The sequence below is a fragment of the Citrus clementina genome, unplaced genomic scaffold (genome assembly GCF_000493195.1).
Source record: "Citrus clementina cultivar Clemenules unplaced genomic scaffold, Citrus_clementina_v1.0 scaffold_1, whole genome shotgun sequence".
NCBI lineage: Eukaryota > Viridiplantae > Streptophyta > Magnoliopsida > Sapindales > Rutaceae > Citrus > Citrus x clementina.
Window position 1 is genome coordinate 5,411,113 of NW_006263303.1, and position 18,058 is coordinate 5,429,170.

At 36.6% G+C, this 18,058-nt stretch overlaps 2 protein-coding genes and 1 non-coding gene across 4 annotated transcripts; 2 read left to right on the plus strand and 1 right to left on the minus strand.

Annotated features, from left to right (window-relative positions):
* Positions 1–2,090: 2,090 nt before the first annotated feature.
* LOC18055776 (UDP-glycosyltransferase 91C1) lies at positions 2,091–3,688 on the plus strand. Its single transcript, XM_006451028.2, has one exon. The coding sequence runs from the start codon at positions 2,202–2,204 to the stop codon at positions 3,603–3,605; it is 1,404 nt and encodes a 467-aa protein (XP_006451091.1). The 5' UTR covers positions 2,091–2,201; the 3' UTR covers positions 3,606–3,688.
* Positions 3,689–3,783: 95 nt separating this feature from the next.
* Positions 3,784–5,705, minus strand: LOC18055775. Of its 2 annotated transcripts, none has more exons than XM_006451027.2 (2): positions 5,021–5,705; positions 3,784–4,062 (listed from the first exon to the last, which is right to left on the minus strand). In XM_006451027.2, exon 1 carries the CDS (start codon positions 5,466–5,468, stop codon positions 5,022–5,024), a length of 447 nt encoding a protein of 148 aa, XP_006451090.1. In that variant the 5' UTR covers positions 5,469–5,705; the 3' UTR covers positions 3,784–4,062; position 5,021. The 2 variants fall into 2 exon arrangements, with proteins under 2 accessions (XP_006451090.1, XP_006451089.1); XM_006451026.2 differs by having other exon boundaries at positions 3,823–4,062; positions 5,017–5,705.
* A 9,853-nt stretch (positions 5,706–15,558) lies between these two features.
* Positions 15,559–15,662, plus strand: LOC112095973. The gene has a single exon (XR_002904133.1). It is a non-coding gene; the product is annotated as a small nucleolar RNA R71 (small nucleolar RNA).
* The last annotated feature ends 2,396 nt before the right edge of the window (positions 15,663–18,058 follow it).

Consider the following 18,058-nt stretch of genomic DNA (forward strand, 5'->3'; position numbering starts at 1 on the left):
GAACCCGGATCAATGAATCAATATTAATTTCTAAAATTCTAAAAATAAAAAATTAATACATTTCTAAACAATAACACATTTAGATTAATCAATAAAATTAATTAAAAAATAATATAAAAATTAAATATCCGGGTCCAGGTTCTGGATGTCCGGGTTAACCTAAACCCGGACTCGGATCCGGATATATCCGGGTTATTAAAATTTATTCCGGACCCGGATTTTTTTATATTCCGGTGCGGGTTCAACCCAGTCCGAATTATCCGGGTTCGTCCGGGCCCGAGCCGGGTCCGGGTTATTTTGCCATCCCTAGACTTACGTATAGACCTGGGCCTACTAGTCACCCACCACCCCTGGGCCTCTAAGGATGATAATTTTTTTTCGATGGGATGGGATCCTGCGGGATTTTATCTCATTTAGGACAAGATTAAAATATATTTTTGTCTTATAAAAAAATTTAAGGATGAGATTAAGATATTTTTTTATTCCAATTACATATGCGGGACGAGAGTGAGATTGACAAATTCTGTCCCATTCCGTCTCATTACCGATTAAAAATATAAATTTTTTCAATTAGAATGGGATCCGTAGGATTTCATTTTTTTTTAGACGAGATTAAAATATATTTTTATCTTAAAAAAAATATAGGAATGAGGTTAAAATATTTTTTCATCCCATTTATATATACAGGATAGGACTAAAATTAATAAATTTCATATCATCCTATCCCATTCCATTGCCAATCCTATGAGCCACTACTCCAAACAGTTTAAAATAATAATTGATAGATACAATCATGCAAACAACAACAACAAAAAAAAAAAAGGAAAAAGGACGAAGGACGAAGGACGAAGGAAACGACAGCCAGGTGGTCATTAATGAGCTGAATTTCAGATTATTGCCGCAAAACAAATAATTTTTAAAATATTTATTTTTTAAATTATTATAAATTTTAATTTATTTTATTTTATTTAAAATATAAAAAATTGAGATAAATTTAGCTCTAAATAAATTAGGCGGTGGTGTAGGATCCCATATTTTTAAAAGACTCTAATTTTTTGGTGATTATTCTTTAAAATTTTAAGAATTTTCTTTTAAGTTACATAGGCAGAAAATTAATTTTTATTTTCTATATTATTGTTAATAGATTAGAGATCTATAGAATTGACTAAAAAAATGATAGTAATTTAAATCTTTATTTGCAATCATCCGGTTTCACATTTAAATCTTAAAAAAAATAATTAAGGTTTAAACCCAAGCCTAGTATAATAAATTATCATCGGAGTTCAAAACAAAAAAATCAAACCTGGTCGCATACCCACATTTTACTATAAAAATTCTAAAATACTTCTAATGTATTACAATTAATTAATACATACATGATATATGCGGTTGAATTTAATATAACATTCACTGATATTTTTTATTTTGTTTGTTGCTTGCATTATCAATATTCTCGTTGTTACTATTTGCGAGTTTGTCATAATCATGTAAATTAATCTGATTAAAAAATCTTCGGACATATGCCAAGAGTTGAATGCGGATTAACTTTCTGTTTTATTTTAGAAAATGAAGCCTAAAGAATTCAGTTCAAATTAAGATATTTTTTAAATTAATTTATTCATCTCTAACTTTCTGAATGCAGTATGTAGATACAAACTATAAAGTAGAACAATGAAGAGGTGAAGCAAGAATCCCACGAGTTTTTTTAATTTTTAATTTTTATTTCTTTAATGGAAATCCAATGAGAGCTTAAATTACTAAACTGCAACCGTGGCTTGAAGCAGCTTTCTAGTAACAGAATCAAAATTACAATAAACTTTTACGTACCTTGTTCCCTAATGCACCAAGACCATAAGCACTCGAGTTCTAATAAATGAGTGAATCATAATTTTTGCTCTTTCACAAAAATTATGAACTTATAGATTAAAACTCGTTAATTTGGTAGAATATAAAAAAATTAACTAAATTAAAAAAACTTAAAAAATTTTAAAAATAAAAAAATTTATTCAAATCAAATCTGCCGGCCATAATTGACAACAGCTGCTTGTGAATGAGACCACTTGCAATGTTGTTATGTTAAGTAGGCCAATTAATCAATCACCCACCGCTTCCAGTACCGCAAACTATGTTTAGTAATTGACATAAAATAAAAGAAGAAGAGGAGCAAAGAAACAACAACTAGAGCCAATCTCCAAGCAAATATGGATCTTCAAAACAGACAGAAGCTTCACATAGCAATGTTTCCATGGCTGGCTTACGGCCACATCATGCCTTTTTTCCAAGTCGCCATGTTTTTGGCTGAAAAGGGTCACCACGTATCTTACATCTCCACCCCAAAAAATATTGATCGCCTCCCACAAATTCCCACTAATTTGTCCTCCCGTTTGAGCTATATACAGCTTCCTTTGCCTCAACTTGATGGCCTGCCAGAGGGAGCTGAGTCAACTGCCGAATTACCCATTCACAAAGTTCCTTATCTTAAAAAGGCCCACGACTTGCTACAACTTCCCTTGACAAACTTCCTCCAAGATTCACGCGTCAACTGGATCATTCACGACTTTATCTCTCACTGGTTGCCTCCTGTCGCCGCTCAACTCGGCGTCAACTCAGTCTTCTTCAGCATATACAGCGCCGCAACTCTTTGTTTTACTGGCCCGCCTTCAGACGTGATCGCAGGTCGACGCCAGAAGCCAGAGGACTTCACGGTGGTCCCTGAGTGGATAGACTTTCAATCTAATCTCGCTTTTAAACCCTACGAGACGTTAATCAACCAGGACGGCATGGACGACTCGGTGTCCGATTATCTTCGCGCAGCATTTGTGCTTCAAGATTGCCGAGTCGTGATTCTCAGGAGCTGTGCAGAGTTTGAACCCGACGCTCTTCGTTTACTCGGTAAGATGCTCCAAAAACCGGTTTTGCCGGTCGGCTTGCTCGCACCATCACTCCAAGATTCCGCCGCGGGTGAGCATTGGCCGGTGTTAAAAGACTGGCTTGACAGTAAGGAAAATAACTCGGTGGTTTATGCTGCATTCGGGACTGAGATGACTCTCAGTCAAGAGCTGCTGCATGAGTTAGCTTATGGACTAGAGAAATCCGGGTTGCCTTTTATTTGGATAATCAAGAACCGCCCACTTGTCGAAGGGGAATCGGGCCTGGATCATCTACTCCCACCCGGGTTTCAAGACCGGGTCTCCGGTACGGGCTTGGTGTGGACGGATTGGGCACCTCAGTTAAGGATCTTGGCCCATCCATCTATTGGTGGGTTCTTGACTCACTCTGGTTGGAGTTCGGTCATTGAGGCGCTCGGGTTGGGACGGCCGTTGATTTTACTCCCCGGGAGTTCGGATACTGGGTTGGTTGCTAGGTTGATGCACAGCAGGCGGCTCGGGCTTGAGGTAGAGAGAAATGAGCAAGATGGGTCGTTTACGAGGGACTCAGTGGCCGATTGCATTAGGCGAGTCGTGGTGGACCAAGAAGGTGAGCCACTTAGAGCGAATGCACGGGCAGTGAGAGATATTTTTGGCAGTACGCATTTGAGCTACAAGCATTTGGACGAGTTCACTCGGTTCATTGAGAATTATACCGCTTCAACTAAGTCTCTTTGATCCGTGGATGCTATTTTTCATTTTGCAGTAAAAAGTATTGAAGGGCAATGTAATGGAGGGAAACCTTGTTCCTCAAGTTTTATTCGCATAACATCATATCTATTGTACAATGCTTTGGCATCACCATCTCTTTGAAATTTCTACCTAATTTTTTAGCTAAAAATTTACAAAAGGTATATACGATAACACAGTTCAAAACAATCAATACCCAGAATAATTTCAGAACTCCAATATTACCATTATTCATAACGAGAAGAGACTGACACAGCCATAATAAAGGCTGAAATCCATAACCGAATTTACAGATTACATGCAGGAAAAGAAATACCATGAGGATTTCATCCACCTGGTTAAGATTGACATAAGCAGTCTACAAACCTACAAATTCATTGCCTAGTGGCTAGTACTCCCTGCTTTATGTTAATATAATATTATTTCCTGCAGCTAACGGCAAGCCCTGCAAAGAAATATGAAAATTCGTGACGCGAGTTTGATAGAATTTTTCGTCCAATCATCAACACCATAACAAGCCGACTAGAATGTGAATTATGCATAACCAAGTAAAATTATGCATGATGCGGATGAAAGCATTGTAGAATGTGAATTACGAGTTAAATTAAGCATATTGGTGTATAAAAAGTATTAATGTGTACTATGCTTACTATCCTACAGAATGGACAATGGCATTTCTAACAAGCTCAAATAGGAAGTCTATTTTTAATATGCATGTCTTGGACCTCGTGGTAAAATTTGTAAGAAGAAACGGTTGCTCTCTAGTCTCCGCATGAGGCATTCAGCAGATAAAACTCTATTGTCTGCAGAAAAGAACTAGAGTTTCCAGGCCCAACATTATTGCGATAAAATTTACTTGGCCTTAATACTAAAAGTGTTATTTTGCAACTCAACATCAATTTCAGCCGCCAAATTCAGGCATAAACACGCATTCATATTTTCTAAAAAGGATCTTAACAACTCTCCCCATTACTAACTATAAAGTAGAACCATGAAGATGAAGCTGTTAGAAGCTATGATCTAATAAGAGTTTGATTTATTACGCTCAACTCTGGCTTGTACTGTTCTCTGAACAGCATCAAATTCACAATGCAATGTTATCATACTCCCTCGTTCATCAATACCACAATCACTTAAGAGTTCCAGTACATGTACGAATAACGCTTGAATTAAAACCACTGAATTGGGATTTGGGATTTGCCATTTCCACTTCTTATTTCCTTCTACGGTCACTCGACAAGACTTTCAGTTCCCTCGTCAAACTACAAACTTGCCCCTCCTACCACTTTCTAATACATTTCTATTTATTCCGATAATAAAAATTAAAACTTTACTCTAAAATTGATCAATGTAACAGCAATTAATTATTTTTAAAAAATTGAATTTTAGAAACCCAAACCTACATCAAGCAGCTGATTTATGGCCGTCACACTCGGGACTTTCATCAAAATTCTTACTGGGATACTTGGCCGTGACCATTCCAATTTCAAACACCAGATTATCCCCACTTGATCGGATCCCCGTGATGGCCCACCACTTGAAGAAAGCCCGGACCCGAATCCCGTCCAGCTCCGCGATCCGACCCTGCTCGATTTTCCCCCTGATTTTGTTTGAGTACGTGGCCAGGTAGTTGTCCGGCGGGAGCGTCAACCTACACGCACCTCCCAGATGAACGAAGAACTCGCCCGAGGTTTGGTTTAGAGTGTGGCTCTGAACCGAGACAGGAAGGAGCCCGATCGGGAACCCGTAGTTGGTTAGCTCCGCATGGGCCAGGGTCGGCGGGTTCGGGTCCGAAGATGACAGAGGTATCAGGACGAGAAGAATAGAGAGAAGCAGGGGTGATTTGAGCATTGTGTCTTTTTTTATTTTTTATTTTACTTTTTTGCTAATTTTTTAGGAATTGAGGATCTTTTTAGTGCGTTTCCAAATGTTAAATCGTTTGGATTCTTTCGGTATCGGATTTTATTTATTTATTTATTTCAAAATTTTGGAGGAGGAAGAGAAGAATGTGGATAAGGAAAGGATTGACTATGGCCAGGCAAATGACTGACGTGGCAAACAACGAAACTTCGCAAAAGAAGAGATGCAACGCCAGCGTTTTGTCGGACTCGTCCAATTATGACATTTGAAAGCGAGCGATTATGATGCGAAGTCCAAAACCGAAAGGACGAGGATACTAATTGGGCTGGACAGGCCCGATGACAGCTTGGTTTAATGACCCATGTGATTTTTTGTAGGGATGGCAATAACGAGGGAAGAAAAGGGTTCCGCCATCCCCCTGCCTATTCTTTATATTTTATATATGGTCTTTCCTCGTCGATCCTATTAGAATTATTTGGGAGGAGGCGATATATAGGGTTCCCGAATGATAGCAAAGAATCTAGAAGGTTTCAATTTCTAAATAATTAATATATTTTTAATTTTTGAATTTAATTTAATTATATAAAAATAAAAATAAATAAATAAAATTTGACAGTATATCTTACATTAATATTAATTTATTAAAAAAGTTATACTACAAAATATAAATTATCATAATAATTATTTTAATAAATCTTCATAATCCTATAACTAAAAATTAATAATTTTATATCAATAATGAAATAATTGAAATAGATATACATACTTAAATAAATGAGATGAGGAGGTAATGTCCTATTGAGCTATGATGAGATGAGGAGGTAATGTCCTATTGAGCTATGATGAGATGAGGACGAGATAGGTGCTAGTTGAGGCGCGAATAATTTGGAAAGAATGAATGAGACTATGAGCGATTGGTTAAGGGTTTGATTTATGGATTGTGCGCTTGTCGGTTATAGTCTTTGGGCTGTTGTTGAGTTTAAATCACATTAAAGTCTTTATATTAATTAATACTTATGTCATATGTATAAATTTTTTTATATTTGTTATTTACATCAACATTTAATATTTTACAATTTAAATTGTATTATTTATTCACTACTAATTTCAAAAAATAAAATTAAAACGAGAAATTGGGAGGGGATGAGGTGGAACTTCATCCTCCTCTCTTCTCCAAATATGAAATCGGGTCAAAATACTTACAAGCGCATAAATTTAAAAATAGAATAGTAGTAATGAGTTCGAACTCACACTATAAATTAAAAAATTTAATTTAAATCTAAAATTAATATTAATCTTAACATAGTTGAGCAAATTGAGTTTTTAAGAGAAATCAAACTAATTAAACTAAGAAAACAATTAAAGCAAATGAAAATTTAATAAGACAAAAATTATCAAGGTTTCAGAATCCATTACTATTTAACTAGTAATTATCCAATTATTAATTAATCCCTAATTTTAGAGTGACAATTCGAAATCAATATATGTCATCTTATGGATATAACAATTAAGTCCAATTAAAATTAATCTTGTGTACGTTATTTTTCTGCTTAATAGTATGATATCTAAGTATCCTATATAAACATATCGAATAACAAAGAGTCAAAGTTTCCTAAGTACTCTGTGTAAATAATTTAATGAAAGACACAGAATCAAAGATAATCATGTCTATACTTCATAGATCTAACATAGATTTAGTCAAATATTAATCCTAACAATCAATAATGTATGACAAAATTTGTGAAAAGATTTAATAACATTCAACTAATCATGTGAAACAATAACCATAAACATTAAAGTACACATGTAGAGAATTAATTAAATAGAAAGATAATTATTTTATTAAATAAAGTTTCATCCTTAATCTCAGTATAAAAAAATTAGTTAGACATACTTAAATTAGAAGCAACGAAATTAATAAAGTCAGCCATGGAAAGCCGAACTATTGCTGTTGCCGCTGTTCTCTTTTCTGCCGAATGCTTTCTCCTTTTTTTTTCTCCTCTCTGGCGGCTCCCTCTCCTTCTCTGTCCAAAGGCCAAAAGCTACCTTATATAGTCCTCAAAATTGGCCCCACCTTTTTAAATCTAAAGCCAAAAGTCTTGGCCTTTAATTTGTTTTACTCTCCCACTTGCCCACCACTTAGAATTGCATTAGGATTTCTTTTTTTAATGCCATGCACATGCTGATAGTAATAGCAATTGCTTCTCACGTGATGCATCTCTTCTCTTTTTGAATTAAATCTCAATAAATTGATTCTTTTAATTTCTTATCCTTCAATAGATTCTCAATTTAATCTCCTTAACTTCCTAAATTGAGTTTTTTCATTTTTTTTATCCATAATCTCCAATTAATTCCCTATTTAATAAAGTAATTCAATTAATTAAAAATGACAAATAAAAAAACTAACAAATATATAATTAAAGATAAAATGTGTATATAAATTACATCCATCAACTCGTTACTAGGCCAGTGAATGATAGATTTTGTATGATAAGCTTGATAAAGGGAAGAATACTTTTTTCAACTTGAGAATTCATTACTTAGGCACTCATATATACTCGTCGAAAGAATTCTATGACCGTCCTTATTTAGAAGACCATCATTATCACTTGTCAAGTTGATATTCGCACTTGCTTCATTTCGTTGAAGTTAGAACAGTGATCTCATGAGAGGCTACAACGAAGAATGATTTGCTTACTCGTCGAGCTCGAGCTAGACAAAACTTTACCCAGAGTCCGCTGGTTCCTTCCTCGTTGGATGTCATGCGAGGCGGACCCAACTTATGGATCCACTTTGACTAGTTGGCTCACGTGGATCAACGAGGGACAATGCTTCGTCTATTGGTTCGAATATATGATTTTGCTTGTATGCAAGCCTATATTTATATATTGAAATAAAGTTTCCTCGGACGCCTATTCCCTCAATTCATTGGGCTATAAGAAAAATGAATGAGTTATAGAATTGAACTTATTTTCTTTGGGTTGGGGATACTTTTGGATACAACACAAGTTCCAAGTGATGAGGTCTCTACAAATTAAATTTGTACGAAATCTCATATCGTTTAGATTAAAAAAAAAGGCGTCCATAATCAACCAAAAGTTCATTGACAAGAGAGATTAGTTAAAACCTATTAGAATTTGTAATGAGATGTTTGGAAACAAAGAAAAAACAGAGAAAATGAAATAGAAGATTCTCGATTTTTATTAACCAAAAGTTCAATACAGTTGATAAGCTTACTTAGCTAAGCTTATAAGCTATTATTCTAACTAATTAACAACTCTAGATTTAGTTCAGCCACTTAGCACTTGCCACATGTCAGTCAGTTATTTCCAACTTGACACGCTAGCTAGGTCTGTTTTAATGTACTCGCAAGCGCACGAATCTATTGTAGTATAGATCAATGGTGACGAGTGTCGATCCTGTTGTGCAAATTTTAATGTACTCGCAAGCGCACGAATCTATTGTAGTATAGATCTATGGTGACGAGTGTCGATCCCACGAGGAGGTGGATTTTAATTGTGTATAGAATTAATTTTGTAAATGGGTTGTTGGATTTATGGTGGAAATGATTTGGTATATGCTAAAACTTAAATTAAAATGGCGAGAATAAATTCTAAAATTGGAATTGTAATGGCGAGAATAAATTGAAGATAATTCTATTGAAATGACGTACTTGGGTATCTGGATCCGTATCAACATGCATCATGGGCTAAATAATTCGTATTAATGCCAATTAAATCATGAGGGGGGAATCCACACCTCATGAACCACGCTCTAATCAATATGGTGCTAAGGGCTTACCGTGCCAAATAATAATAACCTTATACTAGAGAGCCGGTGTAACCAAGGCGGTATCTAGACAAGACTATTATTATTTGTCGACGAGAAGTCAAAACATCCACAAAAACTAGAGGGGAAGAGAAAATAAATTTACCAAATTAAGCCCATGACACATGTTGAGACTTCACCTTCAACCCAAGCTTGAAAGAAAATTAGCCACTCATAGTTGAACTAGGGGCAAAATGGGAATTTATTAAAATACGAAGAAAATACAAGATGGAGAAGGAATTACAGAAAATGGATCCCAAAAATGGATTCAGAGATATCAAATTAGGGGGGGGAGGCCCCCTTTTTATAGATACATGGAGTAAATCATGGCCATCGGATTAAAAACAGTTTGGACGCTCAGGATTGCGCCACGTCATCAGTCAACAGTCCACGGTTTGACCACGCGGATGAACAGTAATACGGTTTGACCCGACTTTGAACAGTAACGCGGTTTGACCCGGATGAACAGTAACGCGGTTTGGTTGAAAATAATCCTGTGTGATGCATGCACCGTACGCGAGATTTTTCGTCCACTGATATGCTGCCACGTCACCATCAACAGTACATAAGAATTTTAGTCCAACAGGATCGTGACACCTCATCAGTCAATGCCACATCATCGGTCAATGCCACGTCATCATCCGTCTATGTGAACAGTGTCGTGAACAGTAACGTATACAGTACCGTACACGTGAATAGTACCGTATATGTGAATAGTGCCATTTTTCCTTTTATGCTCCTCCTAAGGTTTTCGACCGTCCTGAGTTCAAAAGTGATGTCCGTTTTGCCGTCTGATCTCTCCTTTATTGTGAAATGACTATAATGCCCCTAAAATACATAAAATACTTAATTAAAATAAAACACATGTAATTAAATCACAAAAAGGTTAAATATATAAAAGTAAGGGTTGTTAGTAAGACTTAAAATGTAAAATGACGGTTTTTTCCTTTATAAATATGCATTTTCTAACACTCAACAGATCCCACGAGGAGGTGGATTTTAATTGTGTAGAATTAATTTTGTAAATGGGTGATTGGATTTGTGGTGGAAATGATTTGGAATATGCTAAAACTTAAATTAAAATGGCGAGAATAAATTCTAAAATTGGAATTGCAATTGAGAGAATAAATTGAAGAGAAAATCTATTAAATTGACGTACTTGGGTATCTGGATCCGTATCAACATGCATCATGGGCTAAATAATCCGTATTAATGCCAATTAAATCATGAGGGGGGAATCCACACCTCATGAACCACGCTCTAATCAATATGGTGCTAAGGGCTTACCGTGCCAAATAATAATAACCTTATACTAGAGAGCCGGTGTAACCAAGGCGGTATCTAGACAAGACTATTATTATTTGTCGACGAGAAGTCAAAACATCCACAAAAACAAGAGGGGAAGAGAAAATAAATTTACCAAATTAAGCACATGACACATGTTGAGACTTCACCTTCAACCCAAGCTTGAAAGAAAATTAGCCACTCATAGTTGAACTAGGGGCAAAATGGGAATTTATTAAAATACGAAGAAAATACAAGATGGAGAAGGAATTACAGAAAATGGATCCCAAAAATGGATTCAGAGATATCAAATTAGGGGGGGGAGGTCCCCTTTTTATAGATACATGGAGTAAATCATGGCTATCGGATTAAAAACAGTTTGGACGCTCAGGATTGCGCCACGTCATCAGTCAACAGTCCACGGTTTGACCACGCGGATGAACAGTAACACGGTTTGACCCGACTTTGAACAGTAACGCGGTTTGACCCGGATGAACAGTAACGCGGTTTGGTTGAAAATAATCCTGTGTGATGCATGCACCGTACGCGAGATTTTTCGTCCACTGATATGCTGCCACGTCACCATCAACAGTACATAAGAATTTTAGTCCAACAGGATCGTGACACCTCATCAGTCAATGCCATATCATCGGTCAATGCCACGTCATCATCCGTCTATGTGAACAGTGTCGTGAACAGTAACGTATACAGTACCGTACACGTGAATAGTACCGTACATGTGAATAGTGCCATTTTTCCTTTTATGCTCCTCCTAAGGTTTTCGACCGTCCTGAGTTCAAAAGTGATGTCCGTTTTGCCGTCTGATCTCTCTTTTATTGTGAAATGACTATAATGCCCCTAAAATACATGTGAATACCATCACTGATTATTGCTCGAGGGAATCCAAAGCGTGAAACAATGTTGCTTTTTAAAAATGCTATTACCACCTTGTGATCATTGGTCCTACATGGAATTGCTTCTACCCATTTTGATACGTAGTCAACAGCAACCAATATGTATTGATGGCCAAAAGACAGGGGAAAGGGTCCAATGAAGTCGATACCCCATACGTCAAAAATCTCAACCACTAAAATTAGATTTAGTGGCATCATGTTTCTCCGTGTAATGCTCCCCATTCGTTGACACCTATCACATGAAGAACAGAAAGTGTAAGCGTCTCGAAATATAGATGGCCAATAGAAACGACATTGTAAAACTTTAGTCGCTGTTTTCTTAACACTGAAATGGCCTCCACAAGCTTGTTCATGGCAGAATGAAAGGATATTCTGAATTTCACTTTCTGGGACACATCGTCTAACAATTTGATCCGCACAATACTTGAACAAATACGGGTCATCCCAAAAGAAATTCTTTATTTCTGCAAAGAATTTAGCCTTGTCTTGCTTGGTCCAATGCTCTGGAAGTTTACCTGTAACAAGATAATTAACTATATCAGCATACCAAGGTAATACTTCTACATTCATTAATTGTTCATCTGGAAATGACTCATTCAATGGTAATGATTCTGTAATTGTGTCAAAATGGAGACGAGAGAGGTGGTCCGCCACAACATTTTCTGTCCCTTTCTTATCTTTGAATTCCAGGTCAAATTCCTGCAAAAGTAACACCCAACGAATTAGTCTAGCTTTTGCATCTTTCTTTGTGAGAAGATATTTAAGAGCAGCATGATCCGTGAATATAATTATTTTACAACCAATGAGATATGATCGAAATTTTTCTAATGCAAACACTACTGCTAGCATTTCTTTTTTCAGTAGTTGAATAGTTCAACTGTGCATCATTCAATGTCATACTAGCATAGTAAATAACGTGGGGAATTCGATCAACTCTTTGTCCTAATACTGCTCCTACTGCATAATCAGATGCATCACACATGAGCTCAAATGGTAAGTTCCAGTTCGGGGGCTGAATGATGGGTGATGATGTTAACAACTGCTTTAACTTTTCAAACGCAACAAGACATGAATCATCAAAGACAAAAGGTACATCCTTAGCAAGTAGATTGCATAAGGGTCTAGAAACTTTGCTAAAATCTTTAATGAAACGTCTATAGAAACCAGCATGCCCAAGGAAAGATCTTACTTCTCTGACTGTTTTGGGTGAAGAAAGATTAGAAATGAGATCCACTTTGGCTTTGTCAACCTCAATACCTTTGCTCGAAATGATGTGACCAAGAACAATACCTTGTTTTACCATAAAATGGCATTTCTCCCAATTTAAGACCAAATTCTTCTCGATACATCTCTGCAGAACTAGTGTTAGATGATGTAAACATTGATCAAATGAGTCACCAAAGACAGAAAAATCATCCATAAAGACTTCAAGGAATCGTTCAACCATATCAGAAAAAATGCTCAACATGCATCGTTGAAATGTAGCAGGTGCATTACATAATCCAAATGGCATCCTCCTATATGCAAATGTGCCAAAAGGGCAAGTGAAAGTAGTTTTCTCTTGATCTTTTGGTGCTATGGGAATCTGATTATATCCTGAGTAGCCATCTAGAAAGCAATAAAATTCATGTCCTGCTAATCTATCAAGCATTTGATCAATAAATGGTAAAGGAAAATGGTCTTTACGTGTGACAGAATTCAACTTTCTATAATCAATGCATACACGCCATCCTGTAGTCACTCTAGTGGGTATCAATTCATTATCAGCATTGGTAACTACTGTGACTCCTGACTTTTTGGGGACAACTTGTACAGGACTAACCCATGAACTATCAGAAATGGGGTAAATGATACCAGCATCTAATAGCTTAAGGACTTCTGTTCTAACAACTTCTTTCATATTAGGATTTAACCGACGTTGCATTTCCCTAGTAGATTTAGCATTTTCATCAAGGTGAATGTAATGCATGCAGTCTACTGGGTTTATACCTTTTATGTCCGCTATGGTCCATCCTAATGCCCCTTTGTGCTCTTTCAAAACATCTAACAACTTACCTTTTTGTTCGTCATTGAGGGATGATGAGATGATTACCGGCAGAGTGCTTTCTTCTCCCAAAAATGCATATTCCAAAGTGTTGGGCAATGGTTTGAGCTCGAGTTTTGATGGTGATTCTGATGATGGAATGAGTTGCTTCTCTGATGGTGCTAGTTGCTCAACTCTTGACTTCCATTTATTAGTGTCCATAGATGGTGCTGAGTCAAGCAGGGCGTTGACCTCATCGACCGATCTGTCAATATAAAAATCCAAACCAAAGTGAGTTAAACATGTTTGTAAAGGATCATCACTAAGGTTTGAAACAAAAGTATCATCAACTAATGCTTCAATTAAATCCACATCAACAATTCCATCATCTGCACTGTGAGGTTGTTTGGCAATGTTGAAAATGTTTAGCTCCATAGTCATGTTGCCGAAGGACAACTGCATATTTCCAGTCTTGCATTGAATGTGAGCATCCGCAGTTGCCAAGAAAGGTCGACCTAGAATAATGGGGATGTGCTTCATCGAGTTCTGTATTGGTTGAGTGTCAATTACAATGAAATCAACAGGAAAATAAAACTTGTCTACCTGGATAAGCACGTCCTCCACAATACCACGAGGTATTTTCGTGGACCGATCTGCAAGCTATAACACCACTGGAGTTGGGTGTAATTCTCCAAGTCCAAGTTTCACGAATACAGAGTAAGGCAAAAGATTTACACTAGCTCCTAAATCCAACAAAGCATTCTCAATTGTGTGGTTCCCTATACTACATGAGATAGTGGGGGAGCCTAGGTCTTTGCATTTTAAAGGAATTTTATGTTGGAGTATAGAACTAACGTTTTCTGTTAAAAATGTCTTCTTTTGAACATGCATATTTCTCTTTTTAGTACAAAGGTCTTTAAGAAACTTGGCATAAGATGGAACTTGCTTAATAGCATCAAGTAAAGGGATGTTAACACTTACCTGTTTGAAGATTTCAAGAATCTCACCTGTGGATTTTCCCTTTTTTCCTTTAGCTAACCTCTGAGGAAATGGAGCTTTGGGAACATATTCCCGTGGGTTGGTTTCTTCTCTCTCCTTCGGTGATGAGTCCTCAACATTCACAGGTACAATTTGATTTTCTTTTGTCACCGGCATCTCCACTTTGTTGTCGACTTCTTTTCCTTTTCGCAAGGTCATTACTGCTTTGACCTCTCCATGCTGCTGTGGTGAACTGGTACTTGTTTCATGCACTCCTTTAGGATTAGGCACTGGTTGACTTGGAAACTTGCCTTTCTCAACAGTCATTGCCAAGGTCTGAACTGAAGAAGCAAGTTGTCCCACCATCTTCTCGAGGTTTGAAACTGATTGAGCTTGTGAGTTGAAGCCCGCTCTCAATTCATTTCGTAGTCCATCAATGGTGCGGTTCTGTTGCTCAATCGTGGAGTGAGTAACATTCTTGAAATTTTGGAATGCATCCTCCCATGGTCTGGGTTGAGAGTAGTTCTGATTCTGATTGAATGGTCTAAATGGGGGCTGAGAGGCTTGAGGAATTTGTTGCATTGGTGGAGCTGGAGCTGCTGGTCCATTTTGTTGGAATCCTTGAGACCATGAAAAATTGGGGTGGTCTCTCCATCCAGGGTTATATGTGTTGGAGTATGGGTTGTAATTTGATGGCTTTCTCATTACACCTATGGCATTGGCTTGATCTGAGTATGAGTCATGGTCATGTGGTTCTGTTGATTTAGCAGTCGATAACGATGCTATTTGTCGAGCAAGACCTTCAACCATCTCTTTGACTTCTTTGATTCCTGAAGTTGATTCGCCAATGTGAACCTCATTCACTCCTTTAATTCTTCTAGTATTCCTGAGTGATCGACTCCGTTGTTGGGAATTATCCGCTTGTCGCTGGAAAAACTCCCAAATTTCTGATGCACTTTTTGACATTAGCTCTCCTCCACTTGTTGCCATTAGCCATTCTTGCACATTCGGTAGTAATCCCTCCAAAAAGTATTGGCATTGGTGCCATTTCTCATACCCATGATGTGGACACTTCAAGAGTAGCCCATTGAATCGCTCCCATGTTTCGAAAAATTGCTCGTCCTCTCTCTGGGTAAACTCTGAGATTTCCCTGCGAATAGCATTGGTTTTATGCACTAGGAAATATTTATTCAAAAATTTCGTTACCATTTGTTCCCATGATGCAATGCTATTAGCAGGCAATGTATTAAGCCATGAACGAGCTCTATCCTTTAAAGAAAATGGGAATAATCTAAGCTTTACATCATCATCTGAAAAATTTTCGTATTTAAAAGTTTGACAAATAGCATGAAAATCATTCAGATGATTATATGGATCCTCATTTTCTAGGCCATAAAATGTGGGGAGACAATTTAGCACAGGTTTTAATTTAAAACTCCTAGCAGCTACATTTGGGTATCTTATGCATGATGTGCTCAAATTAGCTAAGGGACTAAAATAGTCCTTAAATGGCCTCTCCTGTGGTGCTTGTAAATCCATTTCAAATTTATTTTTAATGTGTTTTTGTGTGCGAAGTGTTTTTTCTAATTCAAGGTCTATAGGTTCAAGATTAGGTAATAATGACCTACGACCATGCATGCAAAACAAATAAAATAAAAATAAAGATGGGAACAAAACAAATAAAAATAAAGAAGAGGGAGAAATTACGATACTAACCTTATTGCGCTATTACAACCTTACTATAAAAAAAACATAAAAACAAATACGTGAAATAAATCAACTAAAAATAAATTAATAAGATAAACAAACAAAAAAAAATTACAAAGAAAAAATAAATTGAAAATGAAATTACAGAATTTTAAAGAAGAGAAAAAGAAAAAAAAATACTAACATTTAAATGTAGATTCACTTTTTTTTTTCTTTTTTTTTATAATAAAAATAAAAAAAATACAAGAAAACAAATAAAAGAAATTATTCACAAAAATTAATTCTCTGAATTAAAAGTACTTACCTCCCCGGCAACGGCGCCAAAAACTTGTTGTGCAAATTTTAATGTACTCGCAAGCACACGAATCTATTGTAGTATAGATCAATGGTGACGAGTGTCAATCCCACGAGGAGGTGGATTTTAATTGTGTAGAATTAATTTTGTAAATGGGTGATTGGATTTGTGGTGGAAATGATTTGGAATATGCTAAAACTTAAATTAAAATGGTGAGAATAAATTCTAAAATTGGAATTGCAATTGAGAGAATAAATTGAAGAGAAAATCTATTAAATTGACGTACTTGGGTATCTGGATCCGTATCAACATGCATCATGGGCTAAATATTCCTTATTAATACCAATTAAATCATGAGGGGGGAATCCACACCTCATGAACCACGATCTAATCAATATGGTGCTAAGGGCTTACCGTGCCAAATAATAATAACCTTATACTAGAGAGCCGGTGTAACCAAGGCGGTACTAGACAAGATTAGTATTATTTGTCGACGAGAAGTCAAAACATCCACAAAAACTAGAGGGGAAGAGAAAATAAATTTACCAAATTAAGCCCATGACACATGTTGAGACTTCACCTTCAACCCAAGCTTGAAAGAAAATTAGTCACTCATAATTGAACTAGGGGCAAAATGGGAATTTATTAAAATACGAAGAAAATACAAGATGGAGAGAGAATTACAGAAAATGGAGTCCAAAAATGGATTCAGAGATATCAAATTAGGGGGGAGAGGCCCCCTTTTTATAGATACATGGAGTAAATCATGGCCATCGGATTAAAAACAGTTTGGACGCTCAGGATTGCGCCACGTCATCAGTCAACAGTCCACGGTTTGACCACGCGGATGAACAGTAACACGGTTTGACCCGACTTTGAACAGTAACGCGGTTTGACCCGGATGAACAGTAACGCGGTTTGGTTGAAAATAATCATGTGTGATGCATGCACCGTACGCGAGATTTTTCGTCCACTGATATGCTGCCACGTCACCATCAACAGTACATAAGAATTTTAGTCCAACAAGATCGTGACACCTCATCAGTCAATGCCATATCATCGGTCAATGCCACGTCATCATCCGTCTATGTGAACAGTGTCGTGAACAGTGTCGTGAACAGTAACGTATACAGTACCGTACACGTGAATAGTACCGTACATGTGAACAGTGCCATTTTTCCTTTTATGCTCCTCCTAAGGTTTTTGACCGTCCTGAGTTCAAAAGTGATGTCCGTTTTGCCGTCTGATCTCTCCTTTATTGTGAAATGACTATAATGCCCCTAAAATACATAAAGTACTTAATTAAAATAAAACACACGTAATTAAATCACAAGAATGTTAAAAACATAAAAGTAAGGGTTGTTAGTAAGACTTAAAATGTAAAATGATGGTTTTCTCCTTTATAAATATGCATTTTCTAACACTCAACAGTCTGTCCAGCTCAGCTGCAACTATATCTTCAACATCCCCCCTCAAGCTCAACCGAGGAAGTAAGGTTGAGCTTGTCACGTAAGTAGAGAAAAGGATGATAAGAAAGAGCTTTGGTGAGAAT